The sequence below is a fragment of the Chiloscyllium punctatum genome, chromosome 3 (genome assembly GCF_047496795.1).
Source record: "Chiloscyllium punctatum isolate Juve2018m chromosome 3, sChiPun1.3, whole genome shotgun sequence".
NCBI classification, from domain to species: domain Eukaryota; kingdom Metazoa; phylum Chordata; class Chondrichthyes; order Orectolobiformes; family Hemiscylliidae; genus Chiloscyllium; species Chiloscyllium punctatum.
The window spans coordinates 82,962,924-82,990,000 of NC_092741.1; the positions used below are offsets into that span (position 1 = coordinate 82,962,924).

A 27,077-nucleotide genomic window follows, 5' to 3' on the forward strand; every position below is an offset into this window, starting at 1 on the left:
TTTTACCAGTCTCATGCCACTCACAAACCTATGACAATCATAAATAATTCCAATGCTACCTATACTTTTTTTCTTTATTCTTTCATGGGAAGTGATTATTGCCAGTGAAGCCAGCATTTGAGACTCACCCTAAATTCCCTTGAACTAAATTCCTTGTTAAGCCATTTCAGAGGGCAATTAAGAGTGTCAAGCACACAGCTGGAAGTCTGGAGTCACATGTTGGTCAGAACAGATAAGGATTGTAGATTTCTCACCTTAAAGGGCACCTGTGAACCATCCTCGACACCATTACCGAAACTAGTTTTACATTCCTTTACTTTCTTTTTAATTAATTCAATAATTTAAAACTCCCCCCAGCTGCAATGGTGAGATTTGAACTCCTATCCCCAGAGCATTTGTCTGAGCTCTGGATTACTAGTCCAACAGCATTACCATTATGCCACAACTTTTTATAAATTGACATGCACGAGGCTAGTGCACAAAATCAAAGCACTTGGAATTGGTGATAATATACTGGCAAGGTTTGAAAACTAGTTAGCAGACAGGAAAGACAGTAGGAATAAATGGGTGGTTTTTGGAGTGGAGCATCATAGGAAACAGTGTTTGAGCTCCAGCTGTTCACAACATATATCATGATTGTGATGAGGGAATGGAGTGCGATAATTCCATGTTTGCTGATGATGCAAAACTAGATGGTATTGAAAGTGGCAGGGAGGATAGGTCAAGAGTCATAGAGCTGCACAGCATGGAAACAGGCTCTTCGGTCCAACTTGTCCATGATGACCAGATACCCTAAGTTAATCTCGTCCCATTTGCCAGCATTTGGCCAGATCCCTCTAAACCCTTCCTATTCATAGACCCAACCAGGTATCTTTTAAATGTTGCAATTATACCAGCCTACACAACTTCCTCTGGCAGCTCATTCCAGGATATAAAGATTCAGGGAAGTTTAGACAAGTTGAGTGAGTGGAAAATGCATGATATGTGCAGTATAATGTTATTACCAAGTGTGAGAATGTCCATTTGGTAGGAAAACAGAACAGCAGAATATTAGTTAAATAGTGATTTTTTTAAAATGATTTTTTTTAATGGCTGCGCAGGGCTCCAAAGCCCATGCATGGCAGCAGCTTCTCTAACTACACCACCATCTATTTGCCAAGCTTGATCAGCTTGCATAGAACACCAGAATGGCAGAGAACATTGCTGTTTACTGAAAGTGCACATGCAGGTGCAGCAAGCCATAAGGGAGGCAAAGGATATGTAGGCCTTCACTGCAAAAAAGATTTTAATACTGGACCAAGAAAGTCTTACCGCAACATTATAGGGCATTGATAAGATCATGTCTGAAGTATTGTGTGCAGTTTTGGCCTCCTTATCAGAGAAAAGGTACTGCCATAAAGGGACTACAGGGACGTTTCAACTGACTGATTTTTGGGATGCTAGATTTATTGTACGAAGAGACCCTGGGTAATTTCACTATAGTCTGCAGGAATGAGAGATGATCTCATTGAAACATATGAAGTTCCGACAGTCAGGACAGACTGGATGCAGGGATGATGTTTTCCCTAACCAGGAATTCCAAGACATGGGGCCCTGTCTCAGGATATATGGTAGGCAGTTTGAAACTGAACTGAGGAGAAATTTACTTACTCAGGGAGTGGTGTATGCATGTAATTCTCTACTTCAGAAGGCTATAGTGGCAGAGTCACACACATACTGTATTTAAGATTTCTAAGCTTAAAGATGTCAAGAAGTATAGGGAGAGTGACAGAGTATGGCTTTAAGTTGGAGGATCAAATTGAATGGCAGAGCATTACACTGTTTCCCAGATTAAAAGACAATGGGTGGCTACCTTCTTCACCTTTGCCAAATTTTTAGTCCAAATGCTGTTCAAAATCTAGTTAAAGATGTATCTGTCACATCCAGCCTTCCCACTGCCTTCAAGGATTAAATCTCGTGAAACACTAATACACCTTTGTTCCGTGTTAATAGTCCGATGCAGGTTGAAGATAAAGAAACATGGAGAGCCCGGTTATTCTCTACAGAGGTGGCTAGCTCAAGTTGAAAAATTTCCAAGCTCACTGCTCCAGGTTATAAAAAACATCCTTAAATTGTTTGATCTTTACTGTGGAGTGGGGCTGCAGGATAGACTTGAGCTGGCCAACACTGAACGCGAGAGTAGTCAGGCGGAAGGTGATAACATATATGGGCAAGCTGGTCAGAAAACTCACCTTGAAGCTCACGAATTTTGGAATTTTGTTTGTGACATTTTACACCTTCTAAAATCCTCATCGCTAACCTACTCCTCATGCCAACCCATGTGATATAGTATTAATAGCAATAGATGAGTAAAGTAGAATCCCAGGCTTTTGTTCTGGGGATATGGGTTCAAATCAGGGCTTGCATAGGGAAAAATTTGAATTCAATGACTATGAACAATAAAAGGCTAACCTATTGCAATCATGTAACCACAAGGAAAGAAATCTGTCATCCTCATCTGGTCAAGATTACATATGATTCCACACCCACAGCAAAGTAGCTGACTCTGAACTGCACCGAGGGAAATTGTGGATGTGTAATAAATGCTGGCCTAGCTGGCTATATCCATAACCCTTGAATGAGTGAACAAAATGATCAATTCCTTATCCCTGCTTGTAGACCTCATGCAACCACCCATAATCACAAACACCCCTAATTCTAATGCATTGCCTTTCCATGCACAAACATCCAGTATACACTACATACAGAACAAATGAACTCAATCTTAGTAATGCCTTGTGCAGGCTGTTTAAAAAAGTACTCACAAATCATCTTTTGAAATAGAATTACTGTTTTTATAACCCCATAAAGTGTCAAACAGACCACTTAAATGACAATAACAAAGGCAAAATTTCATTCTTCATTTTGTGAAAATAAAGAGTAAGAAATTGACACAACAGATCACACAAAAAGCTTGATTTGAGTCAAATAAAAATGCCCATCAAGTAGTCAACAGCTCTCCCCAATCGTTGAAAACCTGGGCTGCATGCTTGGCTGAAGGGTATCAGGGATGCGAGTGAAAATCCTGCAATGAGATCATGTTTACTATTGTAAAATGGCTCTGGAGTTGTTTCATCTTTGCAAAATCCCAAGAAATGGCCTATATAACTTTTCCCACCACTTGCAATGTCCTAAGACATTACATTGCAATCATGCTTTGGATGGCAGTATCCAGGTATGAAAGATGCCCACAGGCCAGTGAAATTAGCCAACTTATTACAGCCTGAACATTTAAAGCTGAGGTATTTGGGCCTGAATGACTGGTGTTAAACTGTGCAATGACTTAATTAAACAAGTTATTGGGGCTATCTGGGGAGTGTTTTAAAAACAACTAATGATTCTCTGAAAGCAATTCACAAAGATTTTACTGCATCACCATGTAAAAGTTATCCAACAGTTATATCTTACTCTCTGGAAGGATTTCCTTACGAAGAAATCTAACAGATACTTCAATGTATCTTTATGTAAACAATCCATGATTCACAATATTAATTTTACTATCTAAGATATCTGAATGTGGGCAGAACTTCTGTTTTATATATAGAAGTTCCTCATGATATATCAGCATAAACTAAAACAAAACTAGCTTCAATTCTCAAATGGTGACTAATTCAGACATTAGCTAGGATTATACACATTCTTAACTTCGGTTGTACTTTGTTAAAAACATGTGAAGAGCAAATACTGCTTAAACTAATCATTAATATAAATTCTTACTTGTACATTGTTTTCTGCTTTGTTTAATGCTTCTTGAAACTGTTCACATTTGTTCCTCATTTCTTTGGCATCCTCCTGAGTGAGCTGCAATTCTGTCTGCAGCTCATCAAATGCCTTTTTCAAATCAATCTCTTGGATTTGAAATTCCATCTTTAGCTGAGTTTCCCTCTGTTTCCACTGAAGCAAATTTTCTGATGCATGTTGAGACTTTAAAGCTTCAATTTCATGCTCATGAAAGGCTTGAGCTTTGGTCAATTTAGCTTCAAATTCTACCATTAGCTTTTGCTTTTCAAGTGTAAAATCTTGAATTTTATTGTTTGCAGCAATTAGCTCATCTTTGAGCAGCTGCTGTAACTTCTCCTGCTGTTTACTTGAAGTTTCATATTGATTTTGATGTGTCCTTAACAGATTCTGGATCTCGAGCTTGTGAGTTGCTTGCAGATCTTCCACGGCTTGTTGTTTATTCGGTCCAAACTGGGTTTCTAACTGGATAAAGTGTTGTAATTTATCATCAAAGTTTTCCTTAATTTCTTGGATATTCCTAGACATAATCGCAACATCTTGCAACTGATGAGTCTCTGTAGCAAGCCGTGCATCTTCTACCTGCTGCTTATAGGCTTCAAATTCTGCAAGTGCTTGCTGTTTCATCCGTTCATGCTGTTCCAGAGATTCTTCCAAAGACTGAATTCTCTTCCGTAGTTCTGTTTCTTCATCAATTTTATCCTTATAGCGAAGCATCTTCTCTTTTGTTTCATCAAAGATTTGTTGGATTTCTTCCTCATGTGCCTCTTTGAGTGCCTGGATAGCAGTCTCATGTTCATCATTTTTAGTATTTAAGGCATAGATCACCTGTAAAAACAATAAAACGCACTATACTTATAAGGTTAATTGAGTCATGGAATTGTTTTCACAAGAGGATTTGCTACTTTGTAAGGACTTAGATGAAATATTATATTGTGATGTAAGTAACATTTGTACCTCGACTGTCCTTCATGAATAGGAGAAAAGATCTGTTTTGCAGAGAACCATCTTAGCCCTGAACTTATAACTTCCTTCAGTTTCTCTTAGAGGAACATGGAACTTGGGAGGGGTAGGTAATTTGGCCCCTTGAGTGCATGCCGCCATTTTAGAGGGCCATTATTGAGCATGTAGCTCTAAGCTCTTTCTCCCTGCATGTCACTGATATGCAGAAATCTAACCATCTGTGCCTTAAGCATGTTCAATCCATAACTTCGTGGTACAGAAAGTTCCAAAGATTCTCAAACTTCAGTGATGAATATTCTTGTCTCAGCCTCAAATGCCTGTTCTTTATTGTGAGATTGTGTTCCGGGTTCTAAGACTTGCCAGCCTGAGGAAACATCCTACCACAGCTACCCTGTTACACCTTGTAAAAAATATCATAAGCTTCATTTATATTGCCTCTCATTCTTCAAAACTCAAGAGAATATAGGCCTAGCTTCCTCAATCTCTCCTCATAAAACAATCCCACCATCCCAGTGATTAGGCTGGAAAACCTCTTTTGCAATCTCTCACTGGAAAATACATCCTTGCTTAGATAAAGGAGAAAAGTCTACACAATATGCTAGATGCAGTATCACCAAGGTATCTTTACTTCTGTACCCAAATCCCCTTATAATTATATATGTTAATTAGACAAAAAGGGTGAAATCTGAAATCCCACGTTCACAGTAAAATTAAGAGAGCATACTTTGCCAGATGAACAGTAGGAACCTTATGTAAAGACCTTGGCAAGCATGATAGATTAATTGGTTAGGAGACAGAGGTGAGGGGGGCGGGGGGTATAGAATAAACAGAAAAGGGTTAAAGCAAACAGTACCAGGCTAGGCTAAGATTAAGCAATCCCTGTCTCGGCAAATCAAGATGTGCCGAGGATTGGAAACATCTGTTTCTTGTATCATTATTACTGACAAGATTGAAATTGACAGACATGACAAAAAGTGTATTAATTGATGAATTTCTTAAATTTGGCATTGTTTTCATTTCAGCGAGACTAAAGTGGACTGTTTCCCTGTATATGATTGAATACATGATTAAGACCTGTAATCAATATTCTATGGTCAATCACTGGAAATAACCACAACATTATGAAAGTCAGCAAACTATCTGTCTTGGTTATTGATTGTTGAACTACCCACTAGCTTTTAGTGACTCATGAACAAGTGTTTTTAAATCCATTTCGATATTAACACTTCCGATCTTTATTCACAGGAGAATAGGAGATTGAGAGGTGATCTTATGGTTTTAAAAACTTCCATGAGGGTATAGATATGGTTAATGGTAGGTGCTATTTCCCTAGGATGGGGATTTTAAGGCTAGGGAGCACATTTTTAAGATGAGAGGATAGAGTTTAAAAAAGGCACGAGTGTCAAATTTTATTTTACGCAGAGGGCAGTACATATGTGGAATGAATTTCCTGAGGAAGTGATGGATGTGGGCACAATTACAATGTTTAGAAGACAATTGAATAAGTACAGAAATAGGAAAGGTTTGGAAGGATATGAGTTAGCAGCAGGCAGGTAGGACGAGTTTAATTTGGGATTATAGTTGGCATGGACTGATTCGATGGAAGTTTCTGTTTCCATGCTGTATGACTCAATGGCATCACTACTTAAGAAATCCTCTGCCTTTCAGCTTTTCTTCAAGTGAATAACTTGCTTATTTATGTGAGGTGCCACCTGTCACGTTCTTGCCATTTACTTGCCTGTCCATGTCTCTTTGAAGCTTCCCTGTATCCCCCTCATAACTCACATCACCACCTAGTTTGTGTCATCAGAAAATTTGTAGTAGTTCTGTTCACCCATCAATTGTGAATAACCTTGGCCTAAAGTCTGAAATTTGTGTTATCTAACTAGTACCAGCCGGCCCTTGTGAGACTGACTCATTTATTCTTACATTTTTGTTTTCTGTTTGTTAACCAGAATCGCAATTGATAATAGTATATCCCATCCAATTTACATGTGCCCCAATTTTGTTTGCTAATCTCCTGCATGGGACCTCACCAGAAGCTTTCTAATAACCTAACCACAACCACTGGTTCTCTCTATCAATGCCAGTAGTAACATTCTCAAAACAACTCCAACAATTTTGATTTCCCTTTCATAAATCCGCTTGGACTCTGCCTAACAGTATAATTATTTTGTAAGTGTTAGTTATATCTTTATACAGATTGTAACACTTGCCCTCCAACTCTTGTCAAACTAAAATGTGAGTTGTTCTTAACTTTGTCTCTCACAGCGCATGGAATAGAAGCGTAGGAACAGGCCCTTCAGGACACTATGATCATTATATTTTTCTAAACAAATCTCCCATCTGCCTGCACATGGTCCGTATCCCTTTATTCCTGCCCATATATGTCTAAATGCTTCTTAAATGTTGCTACCACATCTATTTCCAACACCTCCCCTGGTAGCACATTCCAGTCATGTACCACCCTCTATGTAAAAATTTGCCTCACATGCCTCCTTTAAACTTTCCCCCTCTCACCTTAAGTCTTTGTCTCCTAGTATTTAACATTCCCATTCTTGGAAATGACTCCACTATCCATCCTATGTCTCTTAAAAATTTATATCCTGCTATCAGGTTGCCCCCACCCACCCAAGACTCCGAAGCTCTAGCAAAAACAAACAAGTTTGTCCAAGGTCTAATCACAGCCAATAGACTCCAATCCAGGCAACATACTGGTAAACTACCTGTGCATCATCTCCACAGAGTAAATATCCTTCCTGTAGTGTGGTGATCAGAACTGAGCACAATACCCAAAAATGGCCTAGTTAGAAGTTTTTTGAAGCTGCAGCATGATTTGTCAACATGCCAACGTAGGCAAGCATACCATGTCTTCTTTACCATCTTATCCACTTATGTTGCGACTATCAGGAGCTGCAGACCTGCACCCAAGGTCTCTCCATACATCAATACTCTTAAGGGTCCTGCCACTTACTATATACTTTCCTCTTGTATTTAACCTCCCAAATGCATCACCTCACAACTGTCTGGATTAAACTCTATCTCTCCACTCAACTTTCCAATTGATTTATATCCTGCTTTGACAACTTTCCTTATCTACAATTCCCCAAATTTTTGTGTTATCTGTAAACTTGTGATCAGACCATTTTCATCCAAATTTGCATTATGAACAACAGAGGTGTCAGCACTGATCTTTGCAGAACACCACTGGTACAGACTTCTCAAGTCAGAAAACAGCCTCCACAACAACCAAGGCAATTCTATATCCAACTTACCAACTCACCATGGATCCCATGTTTCTTAATCTCTGGACAAGCCTACCACGAGCAACCTTATCAATTGCTTTAGTGAAGTCTATGCCAACAAAATCTGCTGTCCTACCCTCATCAATAGTCTTTGTCACTTCCTCAAAAAACTCAATCAAATTTGAGACAAAAGCTCCCTGCAGAAAGGAAGGGTTTAGAAAAAATTCCAGAGTTGTAGGGTTTGAGCTTTAGGGTGATGCTGAATAGGCTGGGGCCTATCCCAGAAAAAATTATCCCAAAAAAATTATTTTCCAATGCAAGTAATCCTGACTCTTAGAATTTTCATCAATAATTTGCCTCCTCCTGATGTAAGACTCACCAGCCTATAATTTATTGAATTATTCCTGCTGCCCTTCTTAAACAAGGAACAACATTGGCTGTTCTCCAGTCTTAGAGTCATCCAGTCATAGAGACATACAGCATGGAAACAGACCCTTCGGTCCAACTTGTTCATGATGATCAGATAACCTAAATTATTCTAGTCCCATTTGCCAGCAACCAGCCCATATTCCTCCAAACCCTTCCCATTCATACACCCTCCAGATGTCATTTAAAGGTTGTAATTGTCCCAGCCTCCACCACTTCCTCTGGCAGCTCATTCCATACATGCACCATCCTCTGCATGAAAAGGTTGCCCCTCAGGTCCTTTTTAAACCTTTCCCCTCTCACCTTAAACCTTCTACCTTCTAGTTTTGGATTGTCCCACCCCAAGAAAAAGACTTTGCTTATTTACCCTATCCATGCCCCTCATGATTTTATAAACCTCTACAAAGTCACCCCTCAGCCTCCAAAGCTCCAGGAAAAACAGCCCCAGCCTATTCAGCATCACCCTAAAGCTCAAACCCTACAACTCTGGAATTTTTTTCTAAACCCTTTCAAGTTTCACAACATCCTTCGTACAGGAGGGAAACCAGAATTGAGCACAATATTCCAAAAGAGGCCTAACCAATGTCCTGTACAGCCACAACATGACCTCCCAACTCCGATACTCAATGCTCTGACCAATAAAGGCAAGTAGACCAAATGCCTTCTTCACTATCCTATCTACCTGCAACTCCATTTTCAAGGAACTATGAACCTGCACTCCAAAGTCTCTTTCTTTAGCAACACTCCCCAGAACCTGACCATCAAGCATATAAGTCCTGCCCTTTCTTCTCAAGACTTGACTGTTGCTAAAGCGGATACAAAGACAAAGGTACCAGCAACCTCCTCTCCTGCTTCGCTTAGTACCGGGGATGGATCCCATTAGGCTCTGTGAACCTATCTACTTTAATGTTTTTCAAGACACCCAACAGTTGCACCCTCTTAATATCAGCATACCCTAGAATATCAACATGCCCCTCCATAATCTTACCATTATCCATGTCCTCCTTCTTGGTGAATACAAATATGAAGTCATCCACTGGTTCCCAGCATAAATTCCTTCATTTATACTTAAGTGAACCTACCCATTCCCTAGTTACCCTCTTGCTCCTAATTAACAGATAAAATGCTTTGAGACTCCCCTTAATCCTAATTCCAAGGACATTTCATGGCCCATATTAGCCCTCTAATTTTTGGGTTTAGTGCTTTCCTGCTTCCTTTATATTCCTCAAGGGTTTTGTCTGATTTCAGTTTCCTAAACCTTTCTTTCCACTAAACTTTCAATATCTCTCGTCGTCTAGGTTTCCGGAATCTTGCCAATCTCATCTTTCATCCTCACAGGATCATGCCGGTCCTGAATTCTGATCAACTGGCCTTTTTTAAAAAAAAAAATCCCACATCAGAAGTGGATTTATCCTCAAATGGCCACCCTAATCTAATTTCTCCAGTTCCTCCCTAATACTGTTGCAATTAGCCTTCCCCCAATTTAGCAGTTTCACTTGAGAACCAGTCTTATTCTCATCCACAGCTATCTTAAAACTTATGGACTTTCCCAAACGCTCCCCCACTGAAGCTTCAATCACCTGGCTAGGTTAATTCCCAATACGAGGTCGAGTAAAACCCCTTCTCGAGAAACCCTCCTGGTTACACCCAATCAATTATGCCCCATCTAAATTCAAGAAGTCCCAGTGAATTATCAAGGAAGTTAAAATCACCTACACCAACCCTGCTGGCTTTTACATCTTTCCATTATCTGCCTAGATATCTGTTACTCTATTGCCTGCTGGTTATTGGAAGGCCTGCAGTATAACCCAATCATAGTGATTGCACCTTTATTATTCCTGGGTTCTACCCATATGGCCTCAATAGGTTAGCCCTCCAAGATGTCCTCTCTTAGTGTAGCAGTATCATTCTTCTTAAACTGTAATGCAACTACTCCATCCCCTTTATTTCCATCTATGCCTGAAACATCTAAACCTTGGAACACTGAACTGCCAAATCTGCCCTTCTCAATCAAATTTCTGGGATGGCTACCACATCATAATCCAGGCTCTAAGGTCATCTGCTTTATCTGTTATACTCCTTGCGTTAAAATAAATGCACTTCAATCCGTCAATCGTGCCTTGCTCATTAATCCAGTCCTACCAGTTCTTCCAATTAGACTAACTTGACTTAATGTCAAACTTCTCCTCAATCACTCCACACGCTGATCTACTGCTGATTCCCACTTCCCTTAAACCTCCTTGCAAAAACATTGGTGCCCACCCAGTTTAGGTGCAACCCATCCTTCTTATATCCTCCTGCCCTGGAAGAGATCCCAATGATCCAAATATCTGAGGCCCTCATCCTACACCTCCCTCTTTAGCTACATATCCAACTGCATTATCTTCCTATTTCTAGTACATGGCACAGGGAATAATACCAAGATTACAACCCTGTTTTTCAATTTTCTAACTCCCTACGTTCCCTTTGCAGGACCTCAACCCTCTTCCTGCCTATGTCACTAATACCAATATGAGCCACAACCTCTGGCTGCTCACCCTCCCCTTTCAGAATGTCCCCTGCTTGCAATGACACATCCTTTGACTTGGCACCAGGGAAATAACATACTTGCTTTTGGCCAGAGAAACACCGATCTGTGCCTCTGACTATAGTGTTCCCTATCGCTACCGCTCGCCTACACTTCACACTTCCTCCTGTACAACAGAGCCCATTTGTTTCCTAAGTGGCCATTGCCTCACCAACAGTATCCAGAACTGTTGTTTGAAATGGGAACAGCCACAGGGGACTCCTGCACTGCTTGCCAACCCACCTGGCACTCACTCATCTATCTGTCTGATTCTTTTGTGTGACCACATCCATGAAACTCCTAGCTATAAAACTTTGTACTCCCATATGCTCCTTAGTGAATCCAGGTGGACGCTCTTACTGCAAACATAGTTATCAGGGATATAAGGCTTCTCCCTGATCTCATCAGAGGAGCATACCACTCCACTAACTGCCATTACTACCCCTCAAGTAACTAATGGATTAACGCTGCTCACCCTCCTCACCAAAGCCCATCACTGACCAAATCCCCTACTTTGACCTCAAACAGCAGCACTTTGACCTCACAGTCCCTCTCCAAAATGGCTGCTCTCACCAGCCGGTAGCATATAACTCCACTGGGATTGGTAATGGATCCATTTTTGTTTGTTATTTACATTACCTATTTGGATGAGAATACACGAGGCATGGTTAGTAAGTTTCTAGATAACACCAAACTTAGTGGTATGGTAGACAGTGAAGAAGGTTATCTAAGATCACAAAGGTTAATAGGATCAATGGACTGAGGAGTGACAGATGTGAATTTTATTTGAATAAATGAGAGGTAGTGCATTTTGGTAAAACAAACAAGGACACGATGAAAAGTTACTTTTGGGGAGTGTTGTAGAACAGAAAGACCTTGGGGTTCAAGTACATAATTTGGATGTAGGTTTGCTCACTGAGCTGGAAGGTTCGTTTTCAGACATTTTGTCACCATACTAGGTAACATCATCAATGAGTCTCCAGTGGTACGGCCTGCTTTCTATTTGGGTGTTTAGGTCAGTGATGTCATTTCCAGTGCTGATATCATTTCCTGTGGTGATGCCACTTCCTAACTGGAAATGACATCACTGCAGGAAATGATGTCACAACAAGAAATGACATTACCAACCCAAGGAAACCTAAACACACAAATAAAAAGTGGGCCATGCCACCAGTGCTTCATTCGGAGGCTCACTGATGATGTTACCTAGTATGGTGACGAAACATCTGAAAACAAACCTTCCAGCTTAGCGAGCAAACCTATATATAGAACCTCAACCTGAGCTAAAAATCTTCTCAAAACTCGCTAGGTACATAATTCTTTGAAGTTTACATCACATGTAGACAGATGGTTATAAAAGGTGTTTAATATGCTTGCCTTCATTGCTCACACCTTTGAGTATAGGAATTGGGACGTGTTACAATATAGCAGTAAATCCTTCTGCTAATTAAACATACCTAAACTAAACTAAACTAAACCAACCCAGAAAAGCTCAACCTGTCTCGTAAACTGTTAAAGTACAAGTGACAGAGAACTACTTAAGTTCCACTATTTAACAAAAAATATCAATTTTATTCTTTGACTCTAAAGTGAACATTAAACAACTATTTACAACTCTAAGCCTCCTTTCTCTTAAAGATCTGTTATCTACCTATCACTCTATGACAATATACTGATCCAATAAAGTCCCTACTAAATTTACAGCAACTGAATTTTCAAACCAGACAGCAACTGTTGTCTCCAGTGTCGATCTTCGTCTGTTTGTAGATCTTTCTGGGCTGTCTTCAGTCTTCTACTCCACAGATTTTTTATATGAAAAAGGTATCTTGATAGAGTTTGTTTTCGGGCAGTCTGTCTGACAATGGCAGATGATACTCTTTCCGGCTAATTGTCCAAACTGCCTGCTTTTTTTTAGTTCCCCAAACACTGAATCATGTAATTGGTTCATTGTTGTCAAAACAGTAAAATTCAAATTCAATTGGGTTTTAGTATCTTGGGGCATAATTTAAACTGGTTAAATTCAAACGGCTGTGACAACAACTCAGGTTACAGCTAAAATGTTACATCTTTCAATTTTCCAACACATTCTATGACTGCAAGTCTGTCACATGACAGGTGCTTTCCAGTTTTCACTCTCTCTCAAAGGCACAGTATACACCATCAACTTCATAACAGATGTTATGTTGAGGTTGTACAGAATGTTGATCAGGCTTCTTCTGGAGTATTGTGTATAATTCTGATCATCCTGTTACAGGAAGCTGCAAGGGGTCCAGAAAAGATTTTCCACGATGTTGCCAGGAATTGAAGTTTTGAGTAATAAAGGGAGAGACTGGATAGGCTTTCTTTTCCTACTGGTGAGTAAGGGGATGAGGGTTGACCTTATAGAGGTTTATAAAATCATGAAGAGTACAGATAAGGTAAATGGCAGTGGCTTTTCCTCCAAGGTGGGGAATTTCAAGACTGGGAGCATATTTTAAAGTGAGAGGAGAAATAACTGAAAAAGACATGAGGGGCATTTTTTTTAAACAGTGGTTCACGTGTGGAATGAACATACAGAGGAAGTGGTGGATGTGGGTACTGTTACAACATTTAAAAGACATTTGGATAAGGACATGAATAAGAAATGTTTAAAAGGATAAGGGCGAGCACAGGCAGACGGGACTGGTTCAGTTTAGGATTATGGTCAGCATGGACTGGTCGGACTAATGGGTCTGTTTCCATGTTGTATGAGTCCATCACATTTGCTAGATTTCAGTCTGCAGGAACCTTTCAAAAATCTATATAATGTTAAAAATAATACGTCCACTATCTCCAAAATCACATTCTTCAATACTTGGGATATATCTCATTTAATCAAGGGGAACTTAAATTCAATTAATTTCACATTTTATCTAAGAGTATTTATTTCTTTCAGTGCTTCATATTCATAGGCCCTTAGTTAACTACTATCTTTGCGGGATTTTCTGTATCTTCCTCTGTTAAGACAGACAAAGTATATGCTTAGTCTGTCTGCCATTTCCTATTCTCCATTATACATTTTTCTGTTTTCGTTTCTTTTGGACTCATTTGTCCTTGCAAATCTTTACTTTTTCAAGTACCTAAAGAAACTTTTACATCCTGTCTTTATGCTGCTTGCTAGTTGACATTAGTATTTTCTTTTCTTCTTTATCAGTTTCTTTGTTAACCTATTTTGGGTTCCAAATCCCATTCCTCAGCCTTAACCATTCGTTCTGACAACTTTATAGCCACTTGCTCTGATCTTGTGCAATCTTTAACATCTTTTGTTTGGCACAGTTGATTTACCTTTCCTGTTGGGTGTGTGTGTCTTAGAGGAAAGTACATATATTATAGACCATGTAAAACCTTTCAAAATAGTTCTTCCATATATATGATCAAATCTTTTCATTCATTTTTCCAATGAACAAAACCCAATTTGCCCCTCATATCTTCGCCTCCTTCTTTGTTCAGACTTAGGACCCTAATTTCGAAACCTACTGTGAAATTCTGTCCTGTTGTGATCATGATTTCTTCATGGTTCCTTTCCAGTAAGATTATAAATAGCCTTTTGCTCATGACATAATGCTAAACCCAAAATAGCACAATCCCCAGTTGGTTCATCAATTCAATGATTTAAAAACTCATCTGGTACACACTCAAGGAATTCATCTTCCGCAGCATTAGCACTAATAATTTTAATACAAACGGTGTAAACACAAAGTCCCCATTATTACTCTATAATCCATGTATGTGCATTAATAATTTTCTGACAATGCACTACAGTTTTATGGCTGAAAAAAGTCGTAGTTATACAAAGTCAGAAGTCACAGGACACCAGGTTATAGTCCAACAGGTTTATTTGGAAAGTGACCCATTTCACTCACACCATCTGATACTTTTGATCACTTGCAGAGACTTATTATGCCTCACTCCACTCTCACCATTTGTATGATCTTTTGAATTTTCTGCCTATAAATTTTGTGTCTGCATGCTTCTCTCTCACTTCACCTGACAAAGGGGCTAAGGTTCGAAAGCCTATGATTTCAAACAAACCTGTCCACCACAAGCTCCTTTGATAGCTCTTTCCATAGATGCACCACCCTCCTCGTGAAAAAGTTGCCTCTCAAGACACATTTAAATCTTGGCCCATCACCTTAAACCCATGTCCTCTAATTTCTCTAGACTCCCCTACCTTGGGTAAAAGACCTTGGCTATTCACCCTATCCATGCCCCTCATGATTTTGTAAACCTTTATAAGGCCACCCCTCAGCCGCAGATGTTTCAGGGAGAAAAGCCCCAGCCTATTCAGCCTCTCACAATATCTCAAACCTTCCAGTCCCAGCAACATCCTCATAATTCTTCTCTGAACCTTTTCAAGTTTAACAACATCCTTACTATAGCAGGGAGGCCAGAAATGAATGTAATATTCTAAAACTGCAACCTGATGTCTCAACTCCTATACTCAATGCACTGACCAAAGGCGGCAAGCTTTTCCAACATCTTCACCACCCTGTTTACCTGCAATCAACTTTCAAGTAAATGCACTGCACCCCTAGGTCTCTGTTCAGCCACACTCCCCAGGACCTTACCACTAATTGTATAAGTCCTGCCCTGCCCTAGTTTTCTTTATCAAAATGCAACACCTCACATTTATCTAAATTAAACTTGATCTGCCACTCCATCTGCTACTCTGAACAAATTAGTCATAGAGATGGACAGCATAGAAACAGACCCTTCGGTCCAACTCATCCATACCAACCAGGTCTCCCAACCCAATCTAGTCCCACCTGCCAGCACCCAGCTCATATCCCTCCAAACCCTTCTTATTCATATACCCATCCAAATGCCTCTTAAAGTGTTGCAATTGTACCAGCCTCCACCACTTCCTCTGGCAGCTCATTCCATACACGTACCACACTCTTGCGTGAAAAAGTTGCCCCGTAGGTCGCTTTTATATCTTTCTCCCCTCCCCCTAAACCTATGCCCGCTAGTTCCCACCCAAGGAAAAAGACTTTGTCTATTTATCCTATCCACGCCCCTCATAATTTTGTAAACCTCGATAAGGTCACCCCCTCAGCCTCTGACGCTCTGAGGGAAAACAACCCCAGCCTATTTAGCCTCTCCCTATAGCTCAAATCCTTCAACCTTGGCAACATCCTTATAGATCTTTTCTAAACCCTCTCAAGTTGCACAATATCTTTCCGATAGAAAGGAGATCAGAATTGCACGCAATATTCCAACTGTGGCCTAACCAATGTCCTGTACAGCCGCAACATGACCTCCCAACTCCTGTATTCAATACTCTGACCAATAAAGGAAACCACACCAAACACCTTCTTCACTATCCTACCTACCTACGACTCCACTTTCAAGGAGCTATGAACCTGCACTCCAAGGTCTCTTTGTTCAGCAACACTCGCTAAGATTTTATCATTAAGTGTATAAGTCCTGCTAAGACTTGCTTTCCCAAAATGCAGCACCTCACATTTAACTGAATTAAACTTCATCTGCCACTTCTCACCCATTGGCCCATCTGATCAAGATCCCATTGCAATCTGAGGTAACCTTCTTCGCTGTCCACTACACCTTAAATTTTGACATCATCTGCAAACTTACTAACTATACCTCTTATGATCAAATCCAAATCATTCGTGTAAATGACAAAAAGTGGTGGCCCCAGAACCGATCCTTGTGGCACTCCACTGGTCACAATCCTCCAATCTGAAAAACAACCCTCTACCACCACCACCCTCTGTCTTTTACCTTTGAGCTAGTTCTTTATCCAAATGGCTAGGTCTCCCTGTGTTCTGTGAGATCTAACTGTGCTAACCAGTTTCCTTGTCGAACACCTTACTGAAGTCCACGTAGATCACATCTACCAGTCTGCACTCATCAATCCTCTTTATTACTTCTTCAAAAAACTCAATCAAGTTTGTTTTTAAGTCAAAGGACTGGCCCTGGGTACCTACATGGGCTCCAGTTATGCCTGTCTCTTTGTGGGATATGTGGAAAATTCCTTGTTCTAGTCCTATTCCGGCCTTCACTTTCCCCAGTATAATGATGCTATCACCAGTACCGCTTCCCTTCCACATCCAGAATTAGAAAAGTTTATTGATTTCGTTTCCACTTTCTAACCCGCCCTCACTTTCATCTGGTCCATCTCTGACTCCTCCTTTCCCTTCCTCAACATCTCTGTTCCCATTTCTGAGGATAGGCTGGCCACCAAATTCCACTTATAAACCCACCGACTCCCACAGTTCCCTTGACTATACATCCTTATATCCTGTTTCCTGTGTTGACTGAATTCCATTCTCTCAGTTCCTCCGTCTCTGTTGCATCTATTCCAATGATGCCAATTTTGATTAGGGAGTTTCTAAAACATCCACCTCTCCCTCAACTGAGGATTCACAAGCACCATTGTTGACAGGGCCCTCAGCTAGGTCCAACCCATCTCGCACACTTCAGCCCTCAGCCCTCTCTTTTTCCTCCCACAACATTGAAAGGGTTCCCCTTGTCCTTACCTACCATTCCGTCAGCAGCCACATCCAGAGGATCATTAGTGGCCATTTCAGCCACCTCCAGCGAGATGCCACTGCCAGTCACATGTTCCCCTGCCCTACTTTGTCAGGTTTCCTCAGGGACTGTTCCCTCTGGGACACTCTGGTCCACTCTTCATTCATTCCCAACATTCTCTCCCCACACCCACAGCACCGACCCCTGGAGGCACAGAAGGAGTAAAACCTTTCCATAGATGACTTCCCTCCTCAATATCCAAGAGCCTTCACAGATCTAGGTGAGGCAGCATTTTACCTGCACTTCACTCAAACTAATCTACTGCATTCACTACTCACGTGGTCTCATCTACACTAGGGAAACAGAACATAGGTGTTCTGCAAAGTTGGACCCAGTCTATGTTCTGTCCGCAAAAAAAGACCCTGAGCTTCCAGTTGCCTGCCACTTCAAAACACCCTGTTCCCTGGCAAACATCTGTCTCAGGCTTGCTGCATTGCATGCTGGAAGAGCAGCACCTCATTCTCCACTTGGGGACCCTGCACCCTTCTGGATTCAATACTGAATTCAATAAGAATTTTTTTTTAGAATTAGAATTCCTTCAGCATGGAAAGAGACCTTTCAGTCCAACAAGTTCACACCAACCCTCCAAAGAGTAACCCACCCAGACCCATTCCCCTAGCTTATCTTTATCCCAGCTAATAAACTACATTATGGACAACGTAACATGGCCAATTCACTTAACGTGCACATCTTTCGATTGTAGGAGGAAACCAGAACACCTGGAGGAAACCCATGCAGACACAGGGAGAATGTGCAAACTCCACACAAATAGTTGCCCGAGGCTGGAATCAAACCCAGGCCACTGTGCCACCCCACGATTGAGTGAACTTTGGGCTTGAGTTCTCCCATGTCCTTACCCCAATCCCAACAACAGGCCTTGTTATCACATAGTCTACTATTAAACACACACATTGTTAGCGATTAGTAGTCTCCATTAACAGTCGTTCACCCTCCTAGCCAAATTGTTATTCACTCCTTTGTCTGTCCAACTGTTCTTTTCTCTCTCTGGATTCCATTCCTACCTATCAGTTAGTACTTATCTCCCACTCACTCCCCACCTCCACCACCTCAATCATCTGCATATAAACTGACATAATCCTAGCTAATATCAGTTGTCAGGAAGGGTCACTGAACCCAAAACTCTGATTTCTCTCCACAAATGCTACCTGACCTGCTGAGCTTTCCAGCAATTTCTGATTTTGATTTACAGCATCTGCACACCTTTTGGTTTTTATTCTGTCACTGCCTGGCCCACTGGCCTATCTGACCAAGGTCCCATTGTACTCTGAGACAACCTTTGTCACTGTCCATCACACCACCGAACTTGGTGTCATCCGCAAAATTACTAACCATACTTCCTATATATACATCCAAATTATTTACATAAATGACAAAAAGCAGTGGACCCAGTATCAATCCCTGCAGCACACCACTGGTTACAGGCCTCCAGTCTGAAAAACAATTCTCTACCACCACATTGTCTTGAAGGTAAGAGACAATTTTGTATCTAATTGGCTAGTTCCCCTTGGATTCATATGATCTAAACTTGCTAACCAGTCTACCATCGGAATCTTGTCTCTTGCCCTGCGAAAGTCCATTTCGACAATATCTACCCCTCTGCCTTCATCAATTTTCTTTGTTACCTCTTCACCTAAGAAGGATGATTACTGCAGCCCTGGCTATTTTCACTCTGTATCGAGTCTGTATCAGACTGTTAGCATTTCTATCAAAGGTCTTGGCTGATCCAGACCTTTCAATGGGCAGTATACACTACTCATATGTATTCTGTCCCCCACATACCTTAAACTAATCAACTACGTTGTGAGCGCATTGGGCTGCCATCGGATAGTGCCAGGCAGTGTCTGTGTTTGCTCTGCTGTATCTCTCCATGTTGTGGCCCAGTGGTCATCTTGTGTGTCAAGTGGCCAATATATGACTCAGCAGCCATCTTGTGTGTCATCTCCCACTTCACTCCTCACTTTGTGGCCAAAGTGACTGCGGAGATCTCCCGCACAGCACCCAATTTACATGTAGAGGTAGGTCACCTCTAGGAGCCCCTCCTCCCGCGGGGTATCATGGACTTCCAATTTTGTTGGGGGCTGTTCCATGGTGACACTCGCAACTGGCACAGTTCTCGTCAGTAGCACCTTACAGCAGAGCTTTAAACACCAGAGGCTCTCACAGAATACCAGCATGAGTGCAATGAGGAGAATTTTCCTGTGTACCAAATAGGGTCCCCAAGATTTACCAATCAACCAATTTAGCCAACTATCGGTAATTGTGGCTCCCTATCAAAAATTATCTAGCTGGTCTTGGATATTCTTGATGGCTTCTGTAATGTTATAGGAAGCATCCATAACATCGGTGATACAACTGTCACCAATAATTGTTCAAACGCCCCCTTGCTGTGCTAATTGACAATTCACCGCGCAACATGTCTGCTGTGTGTAGTCTGAGTCCAGCCAGTTCTGTATTGATTCCAGGCTTTTGAGGTATTATTGCCTAAGATAGTCAGGCCACATACAAGGTAATTTTGGTTTTTAGCGCTGATGAACCCTGCTGCGCCCCTCAAAGATAGAGATCCCAATGATGACCGCAAAGTGGTGGGGACCTGCCAGTCAGCACAGAACTTCTGACTGATGGAGCGGGTCACTATCCTTCTCTGAACATGTCCCCTGCTGGGCATGGTACATTAAGGATGCAATTGTCCCTACTGCGAACAGATTTGGGAGTTCTGGGGTGTCTGTCGCATAAGTCCCATGCATTGTCCTGTCCTTCGTCTATCTGTCTGTCCACCTATGTCGCCCGATTCCCCCGGATGCCCCCCACAGTTGGTAAGTATTGAACGGGTACATCCATGTGGCAGAGCTGACATGGGTGTCATTGCACTGATCACATATAAATTGTCAGCCCACAGTCATATTCAAGCATGCCTGTTCGCTGCAGGTGCAGTTAAGCAGTCCCCTGGTGACTGTGTACGGTGCTGATAAATGCATTGTGTCCAGACACGAGTCATTTTTGGGAATTAAGGCACAAACTCATCCCTATTCCTGCCCTGTGAAACACAGTGGGTAATTACCAGGTTTTAAATGAGTCTTCCCTTCACTAGGCTGGGGGACCCAGACCCATGGGCCGGTGGTCCTGCCCAGCTGCACACATCTACCCTGGAGTCCCCGTTTGTATTTCCCTATCTGCCCCTTACACAGCACTCCTGAGGTGTCTACTGTATACAGGTCATGAGGGGTCCACACTGGGTTAGCCACAAATAGGGATTCTACTGATTGCGCCAGTGGGTAGCAGACAGTTCGGTTCCCAAGCAAACTTTGGTGAGTTTTATAGAAGAGGTTATCTTGAAATTCTGACATGCTCCCAACAGTGAAATACAAACAGGTATATACATTTTGCAGTCAAAATAAAGTTATCAAAGTCTTTGTTTTCGTCAGGAGGTGCAGTCATGCTTCTGCGTGGTTTGTTCTGTTGGGTTTTCAGTACTCCCCCCGGGATGACCGTCACATCTGCGTCAGTACTTGGCCACGTCTCTTCCCATTCCCTTCCACCACCACTCTCTCTAAGCTTGCTGTCATGGCCTCTCTACCTGTATGGGGGACCCTGTGGTGCAGTTCAAGCAATGTATTCTGTATGAATGCTGGTGCTACCACCTTGTCTGCTTGCTTCCAGGCATCACCCTCCCCTTTGAATGCCCCCGGCAGTTTCCATTGCTCTCTCCCTTCCTGCACGGTGTCCTCCTGTAGCTGCTGAACTTGGATAGCATGTTTTGCTAATTCAATAGTGGCTCTTGCAGCCTTGTCAATGGCTACTTGTTCTAGGGCTTTCTGAGCTGCTTGGTCTGCTGCCTGGTTTCTTTTGAATTTTAGCCCATCTGGACTCTCTTTTGCTGGCTCCTTTTGATGGGCTTTTTTTATTACTGCAGCCTCTTTCAGCTGTTCACTGGCACAAAATAGCGCCTGAATTCTTAACTGGTGTCTGATCAGGGCTCCCCTCGCCTGGTGAACCCTCTTCTACCCTATACCACCATGTCATTGACTGCACCGAAAGCATGTTGACTGTCAGTATATATATTCACGATTTTTCCTTTTGCTGGTTCAAGTGCTTCGGTGAATGCTATCAGTTCTGCTACCTGTGCGGATTGACTTCCATCAATCTTCCCGGACATAACTGTTTCTAACATATCATTTACCAAAGCCCATCCTGTTCAGGGCGACCCTACTACATATTTCTGTGACCAGTCCATGAAAAGGGTCTCCTCGGCTGTGTCTGGGAGGGGGACAATATCCTTTACTCTCCCCGATTTTCAACCCCATCTACATCCCCACAGTTGTGCAGTTCCTGTGTGTAGAATTCCCTCAGCTAAGTTTTCTCCTGAATCCCTAGGTATTAATTTATTCTGGGACTCTGGGTGTAATGGGATAGACCAGAATGTGTTGGCTATGTCTAAAACAGTAAGAATCTTGTGTTTGGGGGCCAAGCCATTTAAAATGCTGGAGGGGTCTACCATGGGGTGCAATTGGGAGTGACCTTACTTAGTCCTGTATAATCAATGGTGAGCCTATGGCTCCCATCAGGTTTTATTACTGGCCACTTCAGGGAATTGGTTGGTACTTGCGGTTGCTTTCAGGATTCCCTGTTTCACTTGTCCTTTCACTATCTCCACAACTGTTTTTTTCTGCTTTGGGTTTTATTGGGTATTGCTGGTGGGGCTTATGCTCCGGTCCGGGAACCTTTATCTGGTCTACGTTTTCTAGACCTGTGTCTAACTTTGTTTCTGCCCCATGCTCTGGGGATGAGGTGCAGATAGTTCCAAATCCCCCCTTTTCAAGGTTCCAGTCCCTACTGGTGGCTATCGCCACTTTAATAGTGGAAAGTGAGGACTGCAGATGCTGGAGATCAGAGCTGAAAAATGTGTTGCTGGAAAAGCGCAGCAGCTAAGGCAGCATCCAAGGAGCAGGAGAATCGACGTTTCGGTCATAAGCCCTTCTGCAGGAATGAGGAGGGTGTGCCAAGCAGGCTAAGATAAAAGGTAGGGAGGAGGGACTTGGGAGAGGGGCATTCGGAATGCGATAGGTGGAAGGAGGTTAAGGTGAGGGTGATAGGCCGGAGAGGGGGTGAGGGCAAGAAGATTGCAGGTCAAGAAGGCGGTGCTGAGTCCGAGGGTTGGGACTGAGATAAGGTGGGGGGAGGGGAAAATGAGGAAGCTAGAGAAATCTGCATTCATCCCTTGTGGTTGGAGAGTTCCTAGGCGGAAGATGAGGCGCTCTTCCTCCAAGCGTCGTATTGCCATGGTCTGGTGATGGAGGCGGCCAAGGACCTGCATGTCCTTGGTGGAGTGGGAGGGGGAGGTCCTTGGCCTCCTCCATCGCCAGACCATGGCAACACGATGCCTGGAGGCACACCCTCCTCATTCCTGAAGGGCTTATGCCCGAAATGTCGATTCTCCTGCTCCTTGGATGCTGCCTGACCTGCTGCGCTTTTCCAGCAACACATTTTTCAGCCACTTTAATAGTTTCAAGGTAATTTCAAAATTTCCCACTCTCAGTCTTTTGACTGCCCTATCTGTGCCAAATCAATTTCCCTTTTGCACAATCGATTAGGACATTCTATTCTCTCATGAGATCATTACCCATTCTGGTGCCCTCATTATTTTCGCATACATAGAATTTCAAGGGGATGTATAAATATTATTTATTTCTACGAGGGTAGTTTCGTTTAGGTAAGCTACCCCAGTTGTGAATCATTTTATTGGTTTGGACTAAGGGTTAGTTTGTGATGGATACAACCGCTCATGTATCTACTAGCATTTTACATTTCCGCCCTCCAATTACTGCGGGTACGTAAATTCTCCCCTCTCCCTTACCCACGTGAATGGGGGCAGCTGGTTGTCAGCTGTTGACCTTGGGATTCCTGCTGTTCCACGGTGTTCCGGGTGGTGCTTGGGGGCTGGCCTATGCTTTTCCCAGCACACTGCTTGTATGTTTCCTATTGTGTTGCAGTGGCTGCAGTATTTTACATTATTCCCTGCTGTAACTCTTATATTCTGTCCTCCAGCTCCTCAACTTCTTCCTGGTCTTTTCTCTACCTCCTCGTGGAATCACTCACTTGTTCAATTAGGCTTACTACAGGGGAACCTCTATTATCCAAATACCAATTATCCGAAGGAGATCTTGAGATCCCGATGGAAACATTACATCAAAGACGTGTTTCCAACAGTGTCTTTTGTTTACAGTGATTAAACAGGCATGTTCTCCAAATGACTGACTGTCTGCCCTCTCTCTCTCCCCACACTTTCCATGGAGTTCTACACAGGGGTGTACCCTAAACCCCCCTTCCCCAAATAATCTCTCCAACATTGTCCTGTAAGGGCAAAGGTGGAACCTGTCGAAATGTTGCAGTAAAAAGTTGTGTGTGGGGCTATGGCTGCGGGTGGGTGTGTGTGTGCGCGCGCTATTTGGAGACTTACCCCACTGCAGCAGTCTTGCTGTTAGTATCCAGTCCAGCTGCCTCGGAGAGGAGGCAGCGGTGCAGTTTTGGACTGGGTTTGGGGCCAGGGAGTGGTGTTGGGGGTGGGGAGAGGTGTTGCACATGGTTGGGGGGGGGGGGGCAGGCAGGGGGGGCAGTTCAGATGGTGTCAGGGGCAGGGTCTCAAGTGCTGTGTGCTGCTGCAGTCTCCTGAACGGGGAGCAGACTTTAAAAACTCCGAGCCCCTGAGGGAAGGCATTTTATGGATTAACCGAATAATTGATCATCCGAAAGAAATAGTGCCCACCCATCATGTTCAGATAATCGAGGTTCCCGTGTAATTGGTATACTAACATTACCCCTATCATTTTAGCTTTATTCCGTTTCTGTTTATCTATCCACACTCTCTGTTGTGCTAATGTCTGGGATGGATTCCAACCACTTGTCTTCATTTGCTCTGTCTGCCTTGTATTTCTCAATAAGGGAACCTACAGTGTCCCCTTAAAACACTGATCTGCCATTTCACAGATTGTATACCCCCAGATACCACCAACAAAAAAAAGGTGTTCCTAACCAGTGGGGATTTCTCTACTCCCAGCCAATAATGCTGTCCCAGCATTGTCCATACGGCCGTAGCAACCTCCTAGCAAGATGTGCTCTCTACTGGTGGGACTTCTCTACCTTCCCGGCCACCACTACTAGTCGGTACCTACAGGTCGGCTGGGAATGCTGGCTCAATAGGCTATGCTCTCTACCGGGACCCCTCTACCCTCCTGGCCACCTCTACTGAGGCCTGAAAGGCCCAAAAACCTACCTGTAGCCCAGTGTGCTCTCTACCAATGGGACTCTTTAACCTCCTGGCCACCGCCACTATTCAAGCTCTGTCGTTCTACTATGGACTGACAGGTTACCATGGTTACTCACAGGGTTCACGCTCCCCACCTTAGTAACATGCACTCCTTTGGCTTAGTCAGAGTGATCAGCTCCTCTTCCTCACCACATCGGAAATTACAAATACAAACAGCAGCTAACTTTCAACTTTAACTCTAAATGAACTGTGTTTTTCGCCCCTACAGAGTCCAGTGTTATCTGACTTTGCCACTTGTGTTTCACAACTCTTAGTGCCCTTGGTGCTTCAATTCCCACTTCAAATCCTAACCTTCGCATAGGGGGGCTACCCCTCTTAACCACCGATTTAGGGCAGGGCTTTTGAGACAGGCAGTACCAAGTCCTCTGGCTGTTTCAGCACAAGCAGCAGGTTCTTACGACAGTTAATATAGTTAACAGTGATTCCCCACAAACATGCACTTAATTTTTTTTTAAACTCAGTACTGTAGCAAGTTAGACATTACAATCAGTACACCTCAAACTGTGTCTTTGGCCCGGTCTGACTCTTCCCGTTTGCAGGTACAAATTGGTTCTTACCCCAGCTCCCTGATTGTAGCCCTTTCGACCAGGGGACCAGTAATAAGAAGACTGCTCATAGAGCCAACTGTTGTGTGGAAAATCACCAGCCTCAGAGTTAGAGTTTAATGACAGACTTTATTGTACAAGGAAATACCGGAGCTCCAGGGAGAGAAAGACACCAACAGCGCAGTGTTCAGCTGCGGGTATTCTCTCAACTCCGAGCACATGTCAAGATACATTTTGTGATTTAATAGGTCAGTGATAAGGTTATTGTCTCCATAACATGGTTCATTTATTGTAAACATTGCAGAATCATTATTAGTTTCGGTGCAGTCATTGTCAATTCCAGCGCAGCCTTTGTTAATTTCAGTGCGGTCGTTGTCAGTTTCAGTACAGACATTGGCAGTTTCACTGTCTGCGAGAAAGTCCATTGCTTTGTAATGGGTGCTTATTGTTTTTCCTGATGGCTATTATTACCCTGTATTAAGTCTGTATCAGACTGTTAGCATTTCTATCGAAGGTGTTGGCTGGACCCAGACATTTCAACGGACAGTGTCCGCCACTCGTGCATTTTCTCCCCCACCCGCCTTAAACTAATCAAGTTGTGAATGCATTGTGATGGCATTCTGGCGGCCCAAGGCAGTGTCTGTCTTTGCTCTGCTGTCTCTCTCTCCATATTGTGGTCTGGCAGCCATCTTGAGTGTCAAGTGGCCAACTTATGGCTCAGCGGCCATCTTGTGTGTCCATGCGCCTAGTCTTACCTTGCCCAGTAGCATCTCCCACTTCAAAGTCAAACTCATTTACCTCTTTGCTGAGAACGTTTCCTTTGTTTTCATTCATGAGACTTGGATGTTGCTGGCTTGGTCAGCAGTTATTGTCCATCCCTCGTTACCCTAGAGAATTCTGATTGCATTCAGACAGAGTTCCCTTAATCTAAGTCCTTTTAATGTAATTGTAAATTATGATTCTATATAATACTTACCTTCATGTTATCTGCCTTCTAATTTTGCTTACTATTTTTCTACTTCATGTTACCAGGCTTTTCTTCCCATCAATCTAAGCTCCCTCTCAGGTTTCCATAGCCCTACCAATGGAGTTTTATCCTCCCCAACATTACAAGTACATTTCCATGCAAGAAGTAGTCCCTGTCCTAAAATGCAATCAGTCCCTTTGCTTTCTCTCCTACACTAAATTTTCCAATAACACTGTTAATCATTCAGTCCTCCTAATCCTATCACTATCATGTAGCACAGAGATTTGTCAGTTTTGATCTGTTCAGGAATGTTCACTAACTTGTTTTCTCCACAGATATTGTCTGATCTGCTGAGTGTAGCATTCTATAGTTTTGTTCCTGACGCCGGATCCTCAAATTCATTTTATAATGTTCAAGATTCTAGCCACAAGACAGCATTCAGAAGAATTATCACAAATGTAGGAGCAATACAGCCAAAAGACAGATACGAACAGATAACAAAACATATTCAATTAATTAGATTTATACCTTATCAATTCATTTACTTCTGATCTAGATCTTTTCTATTCAATACATTAGTTTAAAAATAAATTACTTTTCTTCTTCTTTTTTATAGCTTTTTTTCAAGAAAGTATATCAAATACTATTCTTTTAGTAACTTTCTGACAGCAAGAAA

The 27,077-nt window shown here is 42.4% G+C and overlaps 1 protein-coding gene across 13 annotated transcripts in view; it reads right to left on the minus strand.

Annotated features, from left to right (window-relative positions):
- The window catches only part of fam184ab (family with sequence similarity 184 member Ab), a 172,494-nt gene that overhangs the window by 121,253 nt on the left and 24,164 nt on the right, over window positions 1-27,077 (minus strand). For all 13 annotated transcript variants that reach the window (XM_072555907.1, XM_072555902.1, XM_072555910.1 and 10 more), the window contains exon 2: window positions 3,757-4,605. In XM_072555907.1, the coding sequence (XP_072412008.1) occupies window positions 3,757-4,605 (849 nt within the window). The remainder of the gene's footprint in view (window positions 1-3,756; window positions 4,606-27,077) is intronic.